Genomic DNA, 19,522 nt, shown 5'->3' on the forward strand with positions numbered 1-19,522 from the left:
TGGAGTGTTAAGCTCTGTGTAAATCCAGTGTAGACATCCTTGCAAGGAGTAACTTGTAACACTAATACATATTCTATGGCATTTAATAGTAATTATAAATTCTGCTCTTGGTCATGCATGTGTTGATTAGATTGGGAAATTCTAATTGATCGCTCGTGCTGGACCAAAGGTGAGGATGAGGGGGAAAGTTTAGAATTCTGGGGGTTTTGGTTAACTGAGTTTGTCCCAGTCCAGTATTGAGGGGTGAATAATGTTTAAAATGCCTCTTCTGCCCTATAAATGCAAAATGCGTTTAGCATGGAAGGCTCACAAATCACCTTTAGGGACATGGAGTGTTAAACACTGTGTAAATCCATTGTAAAGATCATTGGAATGAGTAACTTGTAACACTGGTACATATTTTATGGTATTTAGTAGGAATTATAAATTCTACTCTAGGTCATCCATGTGTTGATTAGAGTGGTTGGGATATCCTGAGGCTGGAACAAAAAGAAAGATGAGGGGGAAAAGGAAGGTTTAGAATGCTGAGGGTTTTGGCTAATCAAGTTTTTCCCAGTCCAGTATTGGTGGTTAATGTTTGAAATGAATCATCTGTCTCATCTGCCCTATAAATGCAAAATCCATTTAGCATGGAAGGCTCACAAATGACCTTTAGGGACGTGGAGAGTTAAACTCTGTGTAAATCCAATGTAGAGATCCTTGCAATGAGTAACTTGTAACATTGGTACATATTTTATGGTATTTAGTAGTAATTATAAATTCTGGCAATGCAGGGCAGCAGAAAGCTGCTCCTCTGGCAATGCAGTGCCCAAACGCTGCTGGGGTGTCCCAAACCTCAGATTGGATCCAGGTAGGAATGCTTGGCTCCTCCCCTGGGTGGAGCATCTCCCCATGGGATGCTGGAATTGGATCAGCCCTGCAGGGACACTCAGTGGCCCATGAACAGAAGATAGTTAATAATTAATGGCACATTAACAGGTAGATATCTCCTGGAGGGAGGATTGATTGTGGAAGAGATAAAGAGAACTGCCCAGTGAACAGAAAATAACTGCTCCACAGATAGGAACGGAAAAACACACACCCATTTCCTACCTAGGACAAAAACCCCCTGTGAAATGTGCTCTCACTGTGCTCTCACTGTGCCACTCCCTGTGAGGGACAAGCAGAGTGACAAGGTTCCCCCTGTGTGTCCCCACAGGAACAGGATGATTGAGCAGTACCACAACCACAGTGACCATTACTGCCTGAACCTGGACAGCGGCATGGTCATCGACAGCTACCGCATGGGCAACGAGGCGCGCTTCATCAACCACAGCTGCAACCCCAACTGTGAGATGCAGAAATGGTGAGCAAAGGGATTGTTGTGCTCCCTGCAAGGCCTGTGTACCCTGAGAGAGGGAGAACCACTTCAGCTGAGGCAGTCAGATCTGAAAATAGGGAGGGATGTTGTGGTATTCACATTCTCTGAACAGAGAGACACATAATTCTCTCTCCTGGGATTTTTCCTGGGGAAGGCAGTGAGAAATTTAGAGAAGAAAAGAAAACAATTCTTATCTCTACTTGCTGCTCTTGTTGTTTGGCAAATATGGAATATGTTATGGAGATTGTTTACTGAAAGTGATTTAATTAGACACCAGTGATGGTTGTTTGGATTGATTGGCCAATTGGGTCAAAGCTGTGTCATGACTGTCTCAGATGGGTTTTTCTTTAGTATCTTTTTAGTATAGTATCTCTTCAGTATAGTATCTCTTTAGTATAATATCTCTTCAGTATAGTATCTCTTTAGTATAGTATATCTTTAGTATAATATCTCTTTAGTGTAATATCTCTTTAGTATAATATCTCTTTAGTATAGTATCTTTCTCTTTAATACAATATAGTATTAGTGTAAGATAGTATAGCTTAATAAAGCATTTGTTCAGCCTCCTATCAATGGAATCAATGGAATCAGAGCTCATTATTCCCTACACTGAAGTCGCCCTGCATCAATAGGGAGTCAAAGCTGGAAATAATCCTTACAGGTGCTCATGTTGCTCAGAAGTTGAGTAGTGTTGGTGAGTGCTGGGTGCTTTGGAGACAGGATCCAAGTTTGCTGGCAGATCCAGCACTGCTGGCTGTCACACTGGGACGTTTCCCTCCCAGCATTACTGGTTATGCTGGGCTGTTTTCCTCCCAGTATTGCTGGTTTTCACACTCTTAATCTGCTGCAAAGGTTGAAGCCTGGGTAATGCTCTAAAATCACCTATCTGTATATAAACCTTTTGTTTTTGACAATTCAGATATTTTTTTTAAAGCAGGAAAAGAGGAAATTGTGGGATTCCAGCACAGCCTGTGTCATACCAGCACTTAGGAGGAAATACTGCTGAGGGATTTGTAGTGAGTGATTTGCAGGGGAAGGGCAGAAGAACAGGAGTCACTGAACATCAAAGTAGCTCGTGGTTCTCAGATAATTCTAGATTTAAGCAATAGCAAAGTTTTACATTTGAAAATCCAACTCAAAATAAAATGGTTGAAAAGACAGAGAAGATTCTGCCCTGCTCAGGTGAGACCCCTCCTGCAGAGCTGCTGGAGTGGCTCTGGAGGAGGCACCAAATTAATTAGAGAGAAGGAGCAGCTCTGCTGTGAGGAAAGGCTGAGAGAATTGGGATTGTTCAGCCTGGAGAAGCAGAGCTCCAAGTGACCTAATTGCGTCCTTCTAGTACCTGAAGGAGCTGCAGGAAAGATGGAGAGAGATCATTTACAAGGGCCTGGAGTGACAGGACAAGGGGCAATGTCTTCCCACTGCCAGCTTAGATAGAATATTGGGAAGGAAATATTTGTGAGGGTGAAGAGACCCTTGCATTACTACTCTTGTTAAATGTGGTGTTCTCTTTTTAGCTTTCAAAGTTTATTGTAAGAGATAAAGAAAAGAACTGCACAAGCATGAGCCAGGGCACAGCAGAGGTGTTGCTGCCTGTCTCTAGCACTGCCACTCTGTGCACAAAGATGATTTCATATTGAATTTTTGGGGTGTTTGATTGCATTTTCCCCTCAGGTCTGTGAATGGCGTGTATCGGATCGGGCTGTATGCGCTGAAGGACATGCCTGCTGGGACTGAGCTCACCTATGACTACAACTTCCACTCATTTAATGTTGAAAAACAGGTAAAAACCCCACTGTGAGACCTTGAAAAATCTCACTGAGGCCTAACAGTTCTGTGAAGTGTAAAAACAATAAAACCTATTGTGTTGTGTTAGGCAGAAAATGTTCATTTTAGTAGTGAGAGAGAATCTAGACCTTTGGGGTTTATTGGATTTTTTTCTTTTTCCTCAAAGCAACTCTGCAAATGTGGCTTTGACAAATGCAGAGGAATAATTGGGGGTAAAAGCCAACGCATGAATGGACTCTCAAGCAAAAGCAACCAGCCTGTGAGCACCCACAGAAGACCTGGGAGGTCGAAAGAGAAGAGGAAGTCAAAGCACAAACTAAAGAAGAGAGTAAGTAGCAAAGACAGAGTTTGGGTGGGTGAGGTTGATGGGAAATCAGTTTGTGCCACCAGACCAAAAATTGGTGGTTTTGTAAATTTTAAACTTGAAACAGAAACCCAAACTTTGAACAGAAATACAACAGAGTAATGCTGCAGGTTCTGTCTCTGCTTTGGCTGCTGTGCTGAGTTCTTGGCACAGTTTTTCCTGTCTATCAGAACAATCTGTTTTCCAGAGGGGCCACATCCCTGAGGAACCCAGTGAAAGTGTGAACGCCCCAACCAGGCTGACACCTCAGCTGCAGATGAAGCCCATGTCTAACAGGGAGAGGTAAGGGCTGATTTCAGGGGGATTTGCCTCAGAAATGGAGTGCTGTGCAAATACTGATGTGTTCCTGAAATTGCTGAGGATGCAGCTTTTAGTTCTCCTTTAGCAGCCAGGCTGGAATTCCTCTCCACTGAGCAGACACAGGTTACACCTCTGAATATCCAGCTTTTCCCTACATTAAAAAATGAATTTTCCAGTAAAAAGCATCTTTTAGTTCTCCTTTAGCAGCCAGACTAGAATTCGTCTCCACTGAGGAGAGAAGACACAGGTTGCACCTCTGAATATCCAGCTTTTCCCTACATTAAAAAATAAATTTTCCAGTAAAAAGCATCTTTTAGTTCTCCTTTAGCAGCCAGGCTGGAATTCCTCTCCACTGAGCGGACACAGGTTACACCTCTGAATATCCAGCTTTTCCCTAGATTAAAAAATGAATTTTCCAGTAAAAAGAGCTTCTTTAATAGCTCCCTAATCCCTGCAGGAATTTTGTGCTGAAGCACCATGTGTTCTTGGTCCGGAACTGGGAGAAGATCAGGCAGAAGCAGGAGGAGGTGAAGCACAGTGACAGCATGCACAGCTCGTCGCTGTACACGCGCTGGAACGGGATGTGCCGCGACGACGGCAACATCAAATCTGGTGAGGCCACTCAGCCACCCCGGCACACAAAGAGTTAAAACCTTTGTAAATCCATTCTTGGAATGAGTAACTTGCAACCTTGGTGTATATTTGTCTTGGTTTGCTAAGGAAGGCAGGAGCCTCCCATGAAATGGAAAATGTAAATCCGCTCCCTCTGAATTGCTACAGTTTTGGAATTAAGGGTCTCTCAGGCAAAGATATGGGAGCAGGAATTACAGTTCTTTACTAGGAAAAATAAAAACTGTAATAGTACAAAAAAAAAAAAAAAAAAAAGAAAAAGGAAAAAAACCAAAGCTGAGTCAGAACATGCACTGGCCAGCTGTGGCTCTGCTGCAGCAGGGATCCTGCACACGGGGGGAGTTTTCCTCTGCAGCTCCAGGGCTGCTGGAGATGGGCCTGGGATGCCTCTGGGAATGCAGTGGGCAAAGGCTGCTGGGGTGTCCCAAACCTCAGATTGGATCCAGGTAGGAATGCTTGGCTCCTCCCCCTGGGTGGAGCATCTCCCAATATTATAATGTGCCTCTATAACACATATCAGCTATTTCACTTATATCAGCTATTTCACTCCTATGTCTAAGTTTAATTAACGACAGAATTAAAAACCGTATCTTTACAACAAGGTTACTTTAACACCACACATATAAAATCCATTTTAATATTTACACAAAGCCGGTACTCTGAGGTGTCTCTGTGATGTGGAGTGACCCTGTGCTCCTCTCCCAGACGTGTTCATGACCCAGTTCTCGGCGCTGCAGACGTCGCGCTCGGTGCGGACGCGGCGCTTGGCGGCGGCTGAGGAGAACCTCGAGGTGGCTCGAGCCGCCCGCCTGGCCCAGATCTTCAAGGAGATATGTGACAGCATCATAGCCTACAAAGGTGAAGGTGATTCTCTTTAAAAATATCTCCGTGGGTATGTTTTCAAGCTCTGGGAATGGGCTGGGTGAATAGGAAATGCTAGAAAAATATGGGGTGTTAAATAACTCCTATTCTTTAAAATTTCTTCCTTTACCAATAATCACTTTGCTTTAGCCTCAACCGCCTGCTTTACCACCAGAATCTGCAGATGTTGCTGTCCTTTGAAATTGATTTTTCAAAATTCCAGAAGAAATCAGAAACTGTCATCCTTGTGCTAGCTGTACTGCAGGTACAGGCACCAACATGTAGAACTGCAGAAGCATTTCAATTCCCCGTGGCTCAGTTAACAGAAAAGCCTTTTTTTTAACCCAGATTGAATGTTGTTAGTTGCTTTTTCTTTAGAAGTTTCACTCCAGTGATGTCACCAAGCTCTGTTCCTGTTGCAGACTCCTCCAGGCAGGCGCTGGCAGCTCCTCTCCTGAACCTGCCCCCAAAGAAAAAGTAAGTGCTGCCTTCCCAGAGCTGCTTTCTCTGATGGATTTGCACAGTGGGAATTGCTGCTCAGCCTGACATTGTGCCAACATTCCTGTTGTAGAAATGCAGACTATTACGAAAAGATCTCTGACCCCTTGGACCTTGCCACGATTGAGAAGCAGATCCTGACTGGTTACTACAAAACTGTGGAAGCTTTTGATGGGGACATGCTGAAGGTCTTCAGGAATGCAGAGGTGAGGCTCTGTCTGGCCTGAAAGCTGCTGCACTGGCAGCAGGGGTGTGCCCTCATTTAATGCTCTTACAGGAATAAAAGAAGAAATTTATTCTGGAGGAAGAGAACTTGTGCTGATCCATTCCTGATGAGGGCTCAATAGCAAATCATGAACCTTTGACTGCCTTGGGTCACAGAGAAGGTCAAGGACACTCATGAATAGCTGATTTAAAGAAATTTCTCTTTCTTTTGGAAGGGATACCCTGTTTTTCAGTGCGAGGTGTCATGGAATCACAGAATGATGGAATGATTTGGGCTGGAAGAGACCTTAAAACTCAGCCCATTCCACCCCCTGCAATGTGCAGGGACACCTTCCCCTGTCCCAGGCTGCTCCAAGCTCTGTCCAACCTGGCCTGGAACCCTTCCAGGGATCCAGGGCAGCCACCCAGCTTCTCTGGGCACCTGTGCCAGGGCCTGCCCACCCTCACAGGGAATATATCCCATATATCCAACCTAAATTTTCCTTTTTCCAGTTTGAACCCATTCTCCCTTGTCCTATCACTCCAGTTCCTGATGAACAGTCCCTCTCCAGCTTCCCTGGAGCCCCTTCAGACCCTGCAATGGGCTCTGAGGTCTCCACACAACCTTCTCTTCTCCAGACTGAACATTGCCAGCTGTTCTAGCCTGACTTCAGTCCCCTCAGCAACTTTGTGGCCACCTCAAGCATTTCCATGTCCTTCTTACATTGTGGGTCCTGGAACTGCACACAGCACCTCAGGTGGAGTCTTAGGAGAGCAGAGCAGAGAGGAAAAATCCATTTCCTTGATCTGCTCCCCACGTTCCTTGGATGCAGCCCAGGACAGTGGTGGTTTCTGGGCTGGGAACACACAGGGCCAGGGCACGTTGAGTTTTTGGTCACCCATCACCCCAAATCCTCCTCCCAGGGCTGCTCTCAGTTCCTCCCTTGCTTGTGTCACATCCATGCACCTGCTGGCCAGTCAAGAGGGAGATGGAGACTTCACCCCAGGTTTGGAGCTGCAGCTGTAGGGAGAACACCTCCCAGGTGCTAAAGAGGAAATAAAGCATTTTTATGGGGGTTTTTTGTTGGTTTTTATAGAAATACTACGACAGGAAGTCCCCAGTGGGGCAGGCTGTGCAAGGCCTACTACAACACTCGCCAGAGTCAGGAGGGAGATGGAGAGGCCACCAGGCTTCCCAGGTGTGCACAGACAGGAGCTAAACAGGAAATAAAGCGCTTTCTGGGGGGTTTTTTGTTGATTTTTGTAGAAATACTAAAGCAGGAAGTCCCTGACGGGGCGGGATGTGTGTCGGCTGTGCAAGGCCTACTACAACACTGGCTAGAATCATGAGGGAGATGGAGAGGCTGCCCCAGGTTTGGGGCTGCATCTGTAGGGAGAACCCCTGCCAGGAGCTAAATAGAAAATAAAGCACTTTTTTGGGTTTTTTTGGTAATTTTTGCAGAAACACTATGGCAGGAAGTCCCCAACAGGGTGGGCTGCACTAGGCCTACTGCAACGCTGGCCAGAGTCATGAGGGAGATGGAGAGGCACCAGCCTCCCAGGTGTGCATGGAGAGCAGCTGAACAGGATAGGACGTGAAAATAAAGCTTCTTTTGGGTTTTTTTGTGATTTTTGCAGAAATACTATGGCAGGAAGTCCCCGATGGGGCAGGACGTGTGCTGGCTTCACAAGGCCTACTACAGTGCTGGCCAGAGTCATGAGGGAGATGGAGAGGCCACCAGGCTTCCCAAGTGTGCACAGACAGGAGCTAAACAGGACAGAACTTGGAAATAAAGCACTTTTTGGGTTTTTTTGTGATTTTTTCAGAAATACTACGGCAGGAAGTCCCCGATGGGGCGGGACGTGTGCCAGCTACGCAAGGCCTACTGGTACTCTGAGAGTAGCTTCATGAGGGAGATGGAGAGCTCACCCCAGCTTTGGAGCTGCAGTTGTAGGGAAAACCCCTCCCAGGCATGCATGGACAGGAGATAAACAGGAAATAAAGCTTCTTTTGGGTTTTTTGTTGGTTTTTTCAGAAATACTATGGCAGGAAGTCCCCGACGGGGCGGGACGTGTGCTGGCTGCGCAAGGCCTACTACAGTGCTGGCCAGGGTCAGGAGGGAGATGGAGAGGCCACCCCAGGTTTGGGGCTGCAACTGTGGAAAAAACCCTCCCAGGAGCTAAATAGGAAATAAAGCACTTTTTGGGTTTTTTTGAGATTTTTGCAGAAATACTATGGCAGGAAGTCCCCGATGGGGCAGGCCATGCAAGGCCTATTGCAACGCTGGCCAGAATCATGAGGGAGATGGAGAGGCCACCAGGCCTCCCAGGTGTACAGACAGGAGCTAAACAGGACAGGACACTTGGAAATAAAGCTTCTTTTGGGATTTTTTTGGATTTTTTTCAGAAATACTACGGCAGGAAGTCCCCGACGGGGCAGGACATGTGCCGCCTGCGCATGGCCTACTACAGTGCTGGCCAGAGTCATGAGGGAGATGGAGAGGCCACCAGGCCACTCAGGTGTACACAGACCGGAGCTAAACAGGACAGAACTTGGAAATAAAGCACTTTTTGGGTTTTTTTGTCATTTTTTTCAGAAATACTATGGCAGGAAGTCCCCGACGGGGCGGGACGTGTGCCGCCTGCGCAAGGCCTACTACAACGCGCGGCACGAGGCCTCGGCCCAGATCGACGAGATCGTGGGGGAGACGGCGAGCGAGGCCGACAGCAGCGAGACCTCGGTGTGTGACAAGGACAACGGGCACGAGAAGGACGAGGACGTCATCCGCTGCATCTGTGGCCTCTACAAGGATGAGGGGCTCATGATCCAGTGTGAAAAGTGCATGGTGGGTGTTGGGTGTTGCTGGGTTTTGGGTGTTCAGAGACACGAGCAGTGCTGGGCTGCTATGGGGCTTTTATTGCATGAATAAATCAATCTGGAAGGCAAAGACACTTCTGTTGCATGGAGGTCTTGTCTGTCTGCTGACATGGTGTGAAATAGTTGATAGAAAATCTTGAATTTCCTGTGTGAAGCTTATTTTTTTTGCTTTCCTTAATATTTGTTGAGAAAATGCAGTTTGCAGCTATAATCTGTGCTAGGACTTTGTGACTGAGCTGTACCTGTTTTTCCAGGTGTGGCAGCACTGTGACTGCATGGGTGTGAACTCAGATGTTGAACACTACCTGTGTGAGCAGTGTGAACCTCGAGCTGTGAACAGGGTAAAACAAAACTCTCCTTCCCATCACTCTTATAAATCTCCAGCAGCTCCTTAGGGGTTTAGTTTGTATTTGTGTTTTGAATTTGTATCTTTTGGGATTGGTGAAGCTTCCTTGACTTAGGTTCAGTTCCATGAGGGGTCAGTTTTTCTCTGGTTTTTTCTCAGTTTTTCTCTGTATATTTCCATAGGGTGGTGTGGGAATTGGAAAGATAGAAATATTCACAGACTCAAGGGGGTTTGATTTGTAGCCTTTGAAGAAGCCTAAATAAAAGCAAAATACACAAACATTGAACGGAAAAATCATAAATTTATGCTTTTATAGTTATAAGTAAGAATATTCTTTAGGTAAGAAAATATATATCTGTAATACATCCATATACACATATATATAAAAACATATATATAATACCTATAATATATATAATATATATGATATATATAATATACTGTATTAAATATATTTATAATGTATATTAAATAAGATGATAAAACATTTTGTAGTGTAGTAATAATGTAATTGTATAAAATAAGCTTAAAATTTAGATGTTATAATAAAAACTTATGTAATATCTTACATATTACATACATGTAATAGGACCTTTTTAGACAAAAATATCCACATTACAATGAAAAGAAATAAAAGTGATAAATCAAAAAAGCAAAATAAATTCTGTTAACATCAGCCTATTGGGTCAGAAAGTTATATAACACCTTATAATAAAAAAAACCCCTGTAACCAACTATTTCCTGTGTTATAAATCTCACAACTCCCTTTCTCTTTTCCCTGCAGGAGGTTCCCATGATCCCTCGGCCCCACTATGCCCAGCCTGGCTGTGTTTATTACATCTGCCTCTTGAGGGATGATCTGCTGCTGCGCCAAGGTGGGTGCTGCCTCTGGGGCCAGCAGAGTGCAGGGATCTCTGGCATCACCCTGGCAAAAATGCATTTGATTTTTCACAGGTGGAAGCTGCTACTTGTACCATTACTCTGTCACAAATACTTTCATTTTTCACAGGGGGAAGCTGCCACTTGTACCATTACTCTGTCAAAAATAATTTAATTTTTCACAAGTGGAAACTGCTACTTGTGCCATTACCTTCACAAAAATACTTTGATTTTTCCCAAGTGAAAGCTGCCACTTGTGCCATTACTCTATCAAAAATACTTTCATTTTTCACAAGTGGAAACTGCCACTTGTGCCATTACTCTGGCACAAACACTTCCATTTTTCACAAGTGGAAACTGCTACTTGTGGCAAAAATACTTTCATTTTTCACAAGTGGAAGCTGCCACTTGTGGCAAAAATACTTTTGGTTTTTCACAAGTGGAAGCTGCCACTTTGTAGCATTACTCTGTCAAAAATACTTTCATTTTTCCCAAGTGGAAGCTGCCACTTGTGGCAAAAATACTTCAATTTTTCACAAGTGGAAGCTGCCATTTGTGGCAAAAATACTTTTGATTTTTCACAAGGGGAAGTTGCCACTTGTGCCATTACTCTGGCAAAAATAATTTTATTTTTCATGAGTGGAAGCTGCCACTTGTGTCATTACTCTATCAAAAATACTTTCATTTTTCACAAGTGGAAGCTGCCATTTGTGGCAAAAATACTTTCATTTTTCACAAGTGGAAGCATTTCTCACAAGTGGAAGCTGACACTTGTAGCATTGCTCTGTCAAAAATACTTTCATTTTTTCCAAGTGGAAGCTGCCATTTGTGGCAAAAATACTTTTGATTTTTCACAAGGGGAAGCTGTCACTTGTGCCATTACCCTGTCAAAAATACTTTTATTTTTCCAAAAGGAAGCTGCCAGTTGTGGCAAAAATACTTTCATTTTTCACTAGTGGAAGCTGCCACTTGTGCCATTACCTTCACAAAAATACTTTCATTTTTTCCAAGTGGAAGCTGCTACTTTGTGGCATTACTCTGGCAAAAATAATTTTATTTTTCAAAGTGGAAGCTCCTACTTTGTGGCATTACCCTGTCCAAAATACTTTCATTTTTCACTGCTCTCTCTGCAGTGCTGGGAGTGACACACAGTCAGAATTCTCACAGGCTGTTGATGAAGAAATGTTAATTAGCACAGGGTTGTCCTGGCCAGGGGAGGATGATGCTGAGCCAACTGCTGGTAGTTAACATTTAAAAGTAAAGGCCAAGAAAGCTGTCAGACCTCCAGTATTTTAGTGCAGAATGGGCATTAAAACATCCAGTTCATTGCTTGTGCGTTCCCTAAAGCTTATCTCCTCTGGACTGTGCTCTGAATTCCTGAATCTCTCCAAGGCAGCTGCCACAGCCACACAATTCACCTCACTGATTATGTTTTTTTAATTTCATCCTACAGATAGAAGGTTAGAAAAAAACCCTTTATCATTATCAGGAAACTGCTCTTGAATGAGTGAAACCAGCTGATAAGTTTGCTAGAGGGGAATAGGAGAGCTTTCAGGAAAATGGGGAATTTAGAGAAAGGTCAAAAAGCAGCGTATTCATTGCCCCATCTGCAGGATTCTGGAATTTGCATTCAGTTCTCCTTGCTGGGTGTTGCTCTGCATTGTCTGTTCTGTCCAGAGTTCAGCCTTTGGGTTTCTCATGTCTTTTTTTACTTCAAGGGCTGTATCAGAACTTGGTTTTTACATTCTCTGTTGGAATGGATGATGTTTTATCAGGGGCTTGTGGCATCTTCCAGGTGTTCAGAGCATTAAGATCATTTCTGTCCCAAGTGTGTTAAATTTTCCTTGTGTGTCTCTGAGCTGATCTTGGTGGCCTTAATTAGAGAAATGCCCTTTCAAGAGAGAAATGTCCCTCTGTGGGACATTGCTGAGCTCTGTGTGCCATCAGCAGGGGACAGAGAGACCAAACTGCAGCTTCAGGGCACCTCTGCAGGCCCAGGGAGCAGATGAAGCAAATTCCACCACAAGGTGCTGGAACAGAACATGCAGCTCCAGCAGGGGAAGGGGAAATCCTTGGGCTTGTTGATTTTTCCACCCTGAGTCCTCAGGCAGAACCTTTACTGTGCTGTGGGTGTATCAGGCAGCTTGGCCTGTGGCAAAACCAGCTTTTTATTCCCTCTGGTGTCTACAGGGCCTCATAATTCCACATTCTGAGGCAAAAGCATGGCCTGCAGCCCCTCAGTGTGTGTGTGGGTTTATATTTTCCTGGGAATTGTGCATTGAGTGCCTGCCCAGGAGAAGCTGCACCCTGAACAGCAGTTCCAAGCTTGAGAGCTGATGTTTTGGAGGAACAAGACTGAAAATCAGATGTGTGAGAAAGACCAAATCCCTCTCAGAGGGATCTCAGGGATGGTTGCAGAACTTGTTTCTTAATTTTTTGGCAATTCTGCTGGGAGTTGTTGAGTGTTACCCCACTGCAAAAATTCCCTAATAGCTAAACTCAGGAGATGATGCAAATAAAACAGATCTGATCCATTCCATCCCATGGATATCCCATGGATATCCTATCTTGGGTAGAAATTGATAAACAGGGGTCAGAATGGATCCTGGAAAACCCACCTAGCCAGAAATTCTAACAGATCATCCCTGATGCACCAGCAACAAGTGCTGTGATTTTTCCTTGGAAACTTCATTTTTGAGGCAGAATATCAGTATAAACTGGAATTGAAATCAAGTTTCCTGATCTTTAGAGCAAGAGTCTACATCTCCTTCTGAATGTTCCTTTTTCAGTCAGGCACAGTAAATGCTGGGGTTGCTTTCTTCTCATGGGAGAGGTGAGGAAGAAAAGTTGAAAAAAGCTGGTTTAAAATGAGGTTTTAAATTGAAATGGTTTCATTTGCATTCTGCTTGGGGCCAGTAGCTCCTCTCAGTATGTTCCTTGTATTCTAAAAGTCTTTTAAGGAACCCACCTCTCCAATTTCTTTAAAAATTACCCTTAAAGTTGTAAAGGGAAGCTGTTGTTATCCCAGTTTTAGGTCAGATGGGAAGAAGACACCAAGCTCTGTGGTGCGGTCAAAATGCTGAAGGGAAGAGATGGATCCAGAGGGACTGGACAGGCTGGAGAGGTGGGACCATGTGAACATCATGGAATTTAGCTTGGATATATGGGAGAAATTTCTCTCTATGAGTCCTTAGGATCATCTTTTAAACTTAGACAAGATTGATAAATGAGATTATATGAATGAAAATATAATGTGCTTCACTTTAATCCTGGATCTGGTTATAGCAAAAATGGGGTGTGGATGACCCTGGGGCCATGTTGTGGTTCCCTGGCATTTTTTTCCAAGCCTGCTAATTAACAACACCAATATCCATGGAAGGCAAACAGCCATAACTACACATACACAAAAACAGGGGAAAAATAGGGAAAACAACTCCCAGGACTCATTGTAATTTAATGGAAACATGAGAAAAATGTTCTAGCTGAGTCAAAAGGGCAAAGGGAGTGTCAGAAATTGTTATGCACAAAATAGCAGAGGGATTGTGCCCTTCTGTAACCTCCTGGGGTGTCTGCCTGCCCTGCCTGCCCTGTGCTGCTCTGACATCCCACTACCTGTAAAAACAGGATAACGGAGATAATCTGATCTGGATCATCTTTTCTGTGCACAGAGTCTGCCCAGGTGATTTGGAGGGTGAATGATGAAGGTCTGTGAAATGTGGCTCAGGAAGGTGCAAGGATGCAGAAATTAGGGAGCAGACAGAAATTAGCTGGCAACAGTTAAACTCTAGGAAGGATTTTTTAACAAAATCATGACTAGACTGTGGCAAGCCTTGGAGAGGTCAGAGTATAAATGGTTCCAAAAAAGATTAGACAAATACTTGGAAGGAGGATTAATCCCCAAAGCCTTTGGCTCTGGAGGTCCATAAACAGAAAAGGCAGGGACAGCACAGGGAGGTTTTCCTTGGCTCTCTCCTCCTGAGCAGCTGCTGCTGCCAGCCAGAACATTCTGCTGTGTGACCTCTGCTCCTACCCAGGGGAGCTTTTATGGCTTGGGACCTCCCAGGTTTTGGTCATTTTGAGGTAAATAACAGAAGAAATGGAATCTCCTGCCAGCCCTGGAAGTGCTTAAGGGCAGGTGGGATGGAGCTCTGAGCAGCTTGGTCTGGTGGAAGATATCTCTGCACATGGCAGGGGGGTGGGTCTGGATGGTCCTTAAAATCCTTTCCAGCCCAGGTAATTTTGGGATTTCACAGGTCAGAGCAGAGAAATTAAGGAATTAATTCACTTACGGGACAAAATGAATAAATTTAAGCTTAGGGTTTGTCCTTAGGAAACGCTTTTTGATTGCCAGCAGTGCCAGTTTGTTCAGTCCTTTTTGCATTCTCTTTACCTTTCCTGAGCTCTGCATCTCATTGGAATTCTGCTGGAATAACCAAAGGCTTGGGGCTTCTCAGGACAGGATTTTCTTAATAGTAACCTCCTCCCTAAGTATCTTTTCTCTCACAGATTTATTGCAGCCATCACTAATTCCTACACCTTTTCCTGATCATGACTGTCATGTTTACATATCCTGTGGTGTGTCATGGTTTTGATCCCTTACAGGTTGCTGTTTTCAGTCTGGCATGGAAAGCTGTGGCTATTTTTTCTGTAAAGCTGCAGTGAAAAACATCTGAGTTCTCTTGGCAGCTCGTGCAGTGGGTTCATGTCATTCCTTACAACCCACCATTAGGCTGTGTTCATTTTAATGATTCTTCCCTGTGGTTCTCAGGCCAGGCTGCTCACAGGTGTGTCCTTTGTGCCCCTGGCCAGGTGACTGTGTGTACCTGATGAGGGACAGCCGCAGGACCCCCGACGGGCACCCGGTGCGGCAATCGTACCGGCTGCTGTCCCACATCAACCGCGACAAGCTCGACATCTTCCGCATCGAGAAGCTCTGGAAGAACGAGAAGTGAGTGCCAGGCAGCCTTGGAGTTTGAGCCATCCCACTGGCCTGCCTGCCAAAGAACAGGAATTGTGTGGCAGTCTCACCTTTAGTGTGCAGGAGTGAGCATGGTGCAGGTGCAGAGGTGGGGAATTCCCAACTGGAGCTGGTGCTCTGCACGGTGGAAACGTGAGGTTGGAGGTTTAATCAAAGGATCAGAGATAGAAATGGATGGGTTTCCTCAGTGTTGGAACAGATTGTGGGTGCAGTGACAACTGTGCTGTGCTGTGGATGCAGTGACAGCTGTGCTTTGGCCAGTCGCAGTCTGCTGTGCCCATGGAAACCACGCTGGAGTTGTGCTCCACAACTGCATGGTGCAAGTATGTGAGGTTGGAGGTTTAATCAAAAGAAAGAGAGCACAAGTGATGCCCAGTTTCTATCAAGAGATAGAAATGGATGGGTTTCCTCAGTGTTGGAGCAGATTGTGGGTGCAGTGACAACTGTGCTGTGCTGTGATCAGTCACAGTCTGCTGTGCCCATGGAAACCACACTGGAGTTGTGCTCCACAACTGCATGGTTGGAAGCACATGAGGTTGGAGGTTTAATCAAAAGATCAGAGACAGAAATGGATGGATCTCCTCAGTGTTGGAGCAGATTGTGGATGCAGTGACAGCTGTGCTGTGCCCATGGAAACCATACTGGAGTTGTTGTGCTCCACAACTGCATGGTGGAAGTATGTGAGGTTGGAGGCTTAATCAAAGGATCAGAGACAGAAATGGATGGATTTCCTCAGTGTTGGAACAGGCTGTAGGTGCAGTGACAGCTGTGCTGTGCCCATGGAAACCACGCTGGAGCTTGTGCTCCACAACTGCATGGTTGGAAACACTTGAGGTAGGAGGTTTAAGCAAAGGATCAGAGATAAAAATGGATGGATCTCCTCAGTGTTGGAGCAGATTGTGGGTGCAGTGACAGCTGTGCTGTGCCATGGCCACTCACTCTGCTGTGCCCGTGGAACCACTCTGGGAGGGTTTGCCCTCACTGCAGGCAGGCAGTGGAATATGGAATTTGTGTGACTCTGCTGTTGAAGTGCAAGAGAGGGAACTCAAAGCAAAGCAGGGGGATGGAGTGAGCTGTGTCCTGGGCTGATTGGTGTTTGTGTCCCCTCTGCACCCTCAGGGAGGAGCGCTTTGCCTTTGGCCACCACTATTTCCGTCCGCACGAAACGCACCATTCCCCGTCTCGCAAGTTCTACCACAACGAGCTCTTCCGGGTGCCCTTGTATGAAATCATCCCCTTGGAGGCCGTGGTGGGCACCTGCTGTGTGCTAGACCTCTACACCTACTGCAAAGGTGGGAATTAAACACATCCCTGAGCATTTGGGCACTGAGCTGTGTGGTTTAACCCCTGCTGGAAGCTCAGCATTGCCCAGACACTCCCTGGGATGGGAGGGAACTGGGAAAAGTTAAACCCAAGGGGTTGGGGTAAAAACAGTTTAATGGTTGAAATAAATTAAAATATTGTAGTAATAATAATGATAGCAGTAGTAGTAATGGAAAGGGAGGTTACAGAAAGAGAGAGAGGTGTCCAATATCTGAAGGGGCTAGAAGGAAGGTGGAGAGAGGCTTTTAATCATGACAGATTTAAATATATAGGTTTAAATATAGATTTAAAATTGTGTAATAGTAATTTATAGAGCTACAAATATATGAAAAATGTATAAAATGAAAAAATCTTTTTGTCATCACCCCAACTTTCCCATCCTTCTCCAAGCAGGAAATTGAAAACACTCTCAGTAAAGCTCCTGATCTTTACAGCAATCCTAGGCTTTCCTTCCTTGGGGAGTGTACTCTGGAGCAATAGGGAATTGTACTCTGGACAAGAGGGAATGGCTTCAACCTGAAAAAAGAGGCAATTTAGGTTGGATACACAGAGGAAATTCTTACCTGTCAGAGTGGGGAGGCCCTAGCACAGGTTGCACAAAGCTGTGGCTGCCCCTGGATCCCTGGCAGTGTCCAAGCCAGGCTGGATGGGATTTGGAGCAACCTGGAATAATGGAAGGTGTCCCTGCCCATGGCAAGGGGTGGAATGGGATGAGATTTAAGGTCCCTCCCAGCCCAAACCACTCCATGATTCTGTGAATAAACCCCAGGGAGCACAAGTGATGCACAAATTGGGGATCCCAGCCACCCCCACTGGGCTGGACACTCCTTGGTGTGGAACATCCTGGGGTCAGCAGGGCCAGCACAGGGACACTCCGTGGTGTGGAACACCCTGGGATGATCCTCCCCAGAGCAGGGGACCCTGGAGGGTGCTGGGCTGAGGGTGAGCACTGCTGGGCACCAGCCAACATCATCCTTACCCTCACCCAGGCACTGGGAGAAACCCACTCTGTTCTGGAAGCAAGGACATGCACTGGGGCTGTTCCTGCTGTCCAAAGGTTCTGGGGGGTGTTTGTGTGGCTCAGAGCTGGCCAAAAACTGAGGCTTTGCCCTGGGACAGGGATTCCTGTTTGAAGAGGGAAGAGAAAATGCTGTCAGTTGATATTTGTGTCTGTGAAAGTTTGGGAAGTGTTTGATCAGAGTATGCAGGTTCTCCCCTCAGAGTGACCCTGCTGTGGTTCTGAGAGAGAGAGCAAACAGGAACACTGTGACAGCTCACTCCCAGTGTGATAAACCACATTTCCCCCTCAGTCCATGACTGTTTTCTCCTTGTTCTGGTGCCAGGGAGGCCGAAGGGTGTGAAGGAGCAGGATGTTTACATCTGTGATTACCGCCTGGATAAATCTGCTCACCTCTTCTACAAGATCCACCGCAACCGCTACCCCGTGTGCACCAAGCCCTACGCCTTCGACCACTTCCCCAAGAAACTCACACCCAAGAGGGATTTCTCTGTGAGTGGCTCTGCTCTCAGCCTCCTCACCTGTTTGTGGGAGGCTGGATGGAGTTCTGGAAAGTTCCTGAGTGTTGATAAAAGAAGCTTGGTCAGGCAGAGGGAGCTGATGCTTTAGGTGGGGGTCAGGCTCCGCTCCCAAGGAACAACGGGCAGGAAAAGAGGAAAAGGCCTCAAGTTGTGCCATGGGAGGCTCAGGTTGGACATCAGGAGGAGTTTCTTCATGGAAAGGGTGGTCAGGCCTTGGCAGGGAGTTTGGAGTCCCCATCCAAACCTCCCTTCAAATCCAGAGTTTTGGGGTCCCCATCCAAACTTCCCTCCAAACCCAGCGAGTTTGGGGTCCCCATCCAAACCTCCCTCCAAAATCCAGGAAAGTTTGGAGTCCCCATCCAAACCCAGAGAGTTTTAGGGTCCCCATCCCTGGAGGTGCCCAAGGAACACCTGGAGGTGCCCCTCAGAGCTCTGGGCTGGGCACAAGGTGGGCATTGGGCACAGTTTGGACTGGATGCTCTGGGAGGGATTTTCCAACCTCAGTCATTCCAGATTCTGTGAGTATGCACAGCCTGGGGAAAAGCTGGCTGGAAAGGAAGCTTGGAAATAAAACTGAGTGTAACAGAGCCTGCAGTTGGGAGGCAGAGAGGTGCTCAAGGGATGGTGATGGTGAGCTCAGAGAGAGACTCAGAGGTAGCAAATCTGCAAACCTTCTGCAAGTGAGCTCTGCTCCTCCTGGAGCAGAGGTTTCTGTAGTGGCTTTGGAGAAGGTTCCAGATTCATGCTGTGCAGAAAGCAGAGATTATTTTTATCATGATGGTCTGTGGCTTGAAATTTGTTTAGAAGATGTGAAGAATCAGACAAGTTTGGCTCTAATTTATCTCATTACATGATTGTGCCTCCTCGTGTGAGGTCGCTTTGAGGTACACCAGCATTTCCAGAGTGTCCTGCATTGGCTTTCAGAGTATTTGACAGGGTAGCAGTTCCTTCCACTGTGATTTTGATTTGGTGTTGATCATAACCTTTATTGTTCTTGCAGCCTCATTATGTGCCAGACAACTACAAGAGGAACGGAGGCAGGTGAGTCTCCCCTCCCACATTGTTGAGAAGAGATGAAATAATAATGTTTGTTTGCTGTGCCCACTCTCCTCCTGCCCCTTTCCCCTGGGTGCTATGGAAATAAGAAGTTTAAATTATTTAAAGCTCTCTAAAACTTTCAGAGAGATAAAAGGGAACAAGTGAGGCAGGATAGGCATTAATAATAATGTACATCAGGAAAAGAAAGGAACCATTTGACAGTCAGGAAAAAGCAGCTGAGTGAGGAGATGCTCAAAACAGGAGGCTTCAGAGCCCAGATCTGGTAGAGCCTGCAAGAACATCCCACTAAGGGCTGGGCCAAAGTGGTTTTGGAGGTAAAATATTTTGGAACTGAAAATAAAAATCCATTTGGTTTTCAGAGCTGCGTTTGGTGCGATGCAGATAAAGCTGCTGGGTTTGGTGTGATGTAACATTGAGGGGTGTGAGTGCAGGGATGGAGGGAAGAAATTGAGCTCCAGAGATCCCCAGCCCATGGATGAGTCCTGGACTCGTTGAAAATTCTCCTTTCAGGTGAA

At 45.7% G+C, this 19,522-nt stretch overlaps 1 protein-coding gene across 3 annotated transcripts in view; it reads left to right on the plus strand.

The window, feature by feature from the left end:
• The window catches only part of ASH1L (ASH1 like histone lysine methyltransferase), a 75,174-nt gene that overhangs the window by 52,406 nt on the left and 3,246 nt on the right, over positions 1–19,522 (plus strand). Inside the window, exons 12-26 of one of the 3 annotated variants that reach the window (XM_054292769.1) lie at positions 1,199–1,345; positions 3,035–3,143; positions 3,315–3,476; positions 3,700–3,794; positions 4,270–4,424; positions 5,148–5,306; positions 5,726–5,780; positions 5,875–6,007; positions 8,603–8,851; positions 9,138–9,224; positions 10,014–10,104; positions 14,918–15,056; positions 16,206–16,378; positions 17,753–17,919; positions 18,949–18,989. In XM_054292769.1, coding sequence (XP_054148744.1) covers positions 1,199–1,345; positions 3,035–3,143; positions 3,315–3,476; positions 3,700–3,794; positions 4,270–4,424; positions 5,148–5,306; positions 5,726–5,780; positions 5,875–6,007; positions 8,603–8,851; positions 9,138–9,224; positions 10,014–10,104; positions 14,918–15,056; positions 16,206–16,378; positions 17,753–17,919; positions 18,949–18,989 — 1,962 coding nt within the window. Of the gene's footprint in view, positions 1–1,198; positions 1,346–3,034; positions 3,144–3,314; positions 3,477–3,699; positions 3,795–4,269; positions 4,425–5,147; positions 5,307–5,725; positions 5,781–5,874; positions 6,008–7,272; positions 7,338–8,602; positions 8,852–9,137; positions 9,225–10,013; positions 10,105–14,917; positions 15,057–16,205; positions 16,379–17,752; positions 17,920–18,948; positions 18,990–19,522 lie in introns of those variants that run through there. The other 2 variants (XM_054292770.1, XM_054292771.1) reach the window with 2 other exon arrangements.

Source organism: Melozone crissalis, unplaced genomic scaffold, assembly GCF_028551555.1.
Source record: "Melozone crissalis strain CALT ecotype California unplaced genomic scaffold, PUWL_Pcris_2 ptg000114l_1, whole genome shotgun sequence".
Classification (NCBI taxonomy): Eukaryota; Metazoa; Chordata; class Aves; order Passeriformes; family Passerellidae; genus Melozone; species Melozone crissalis.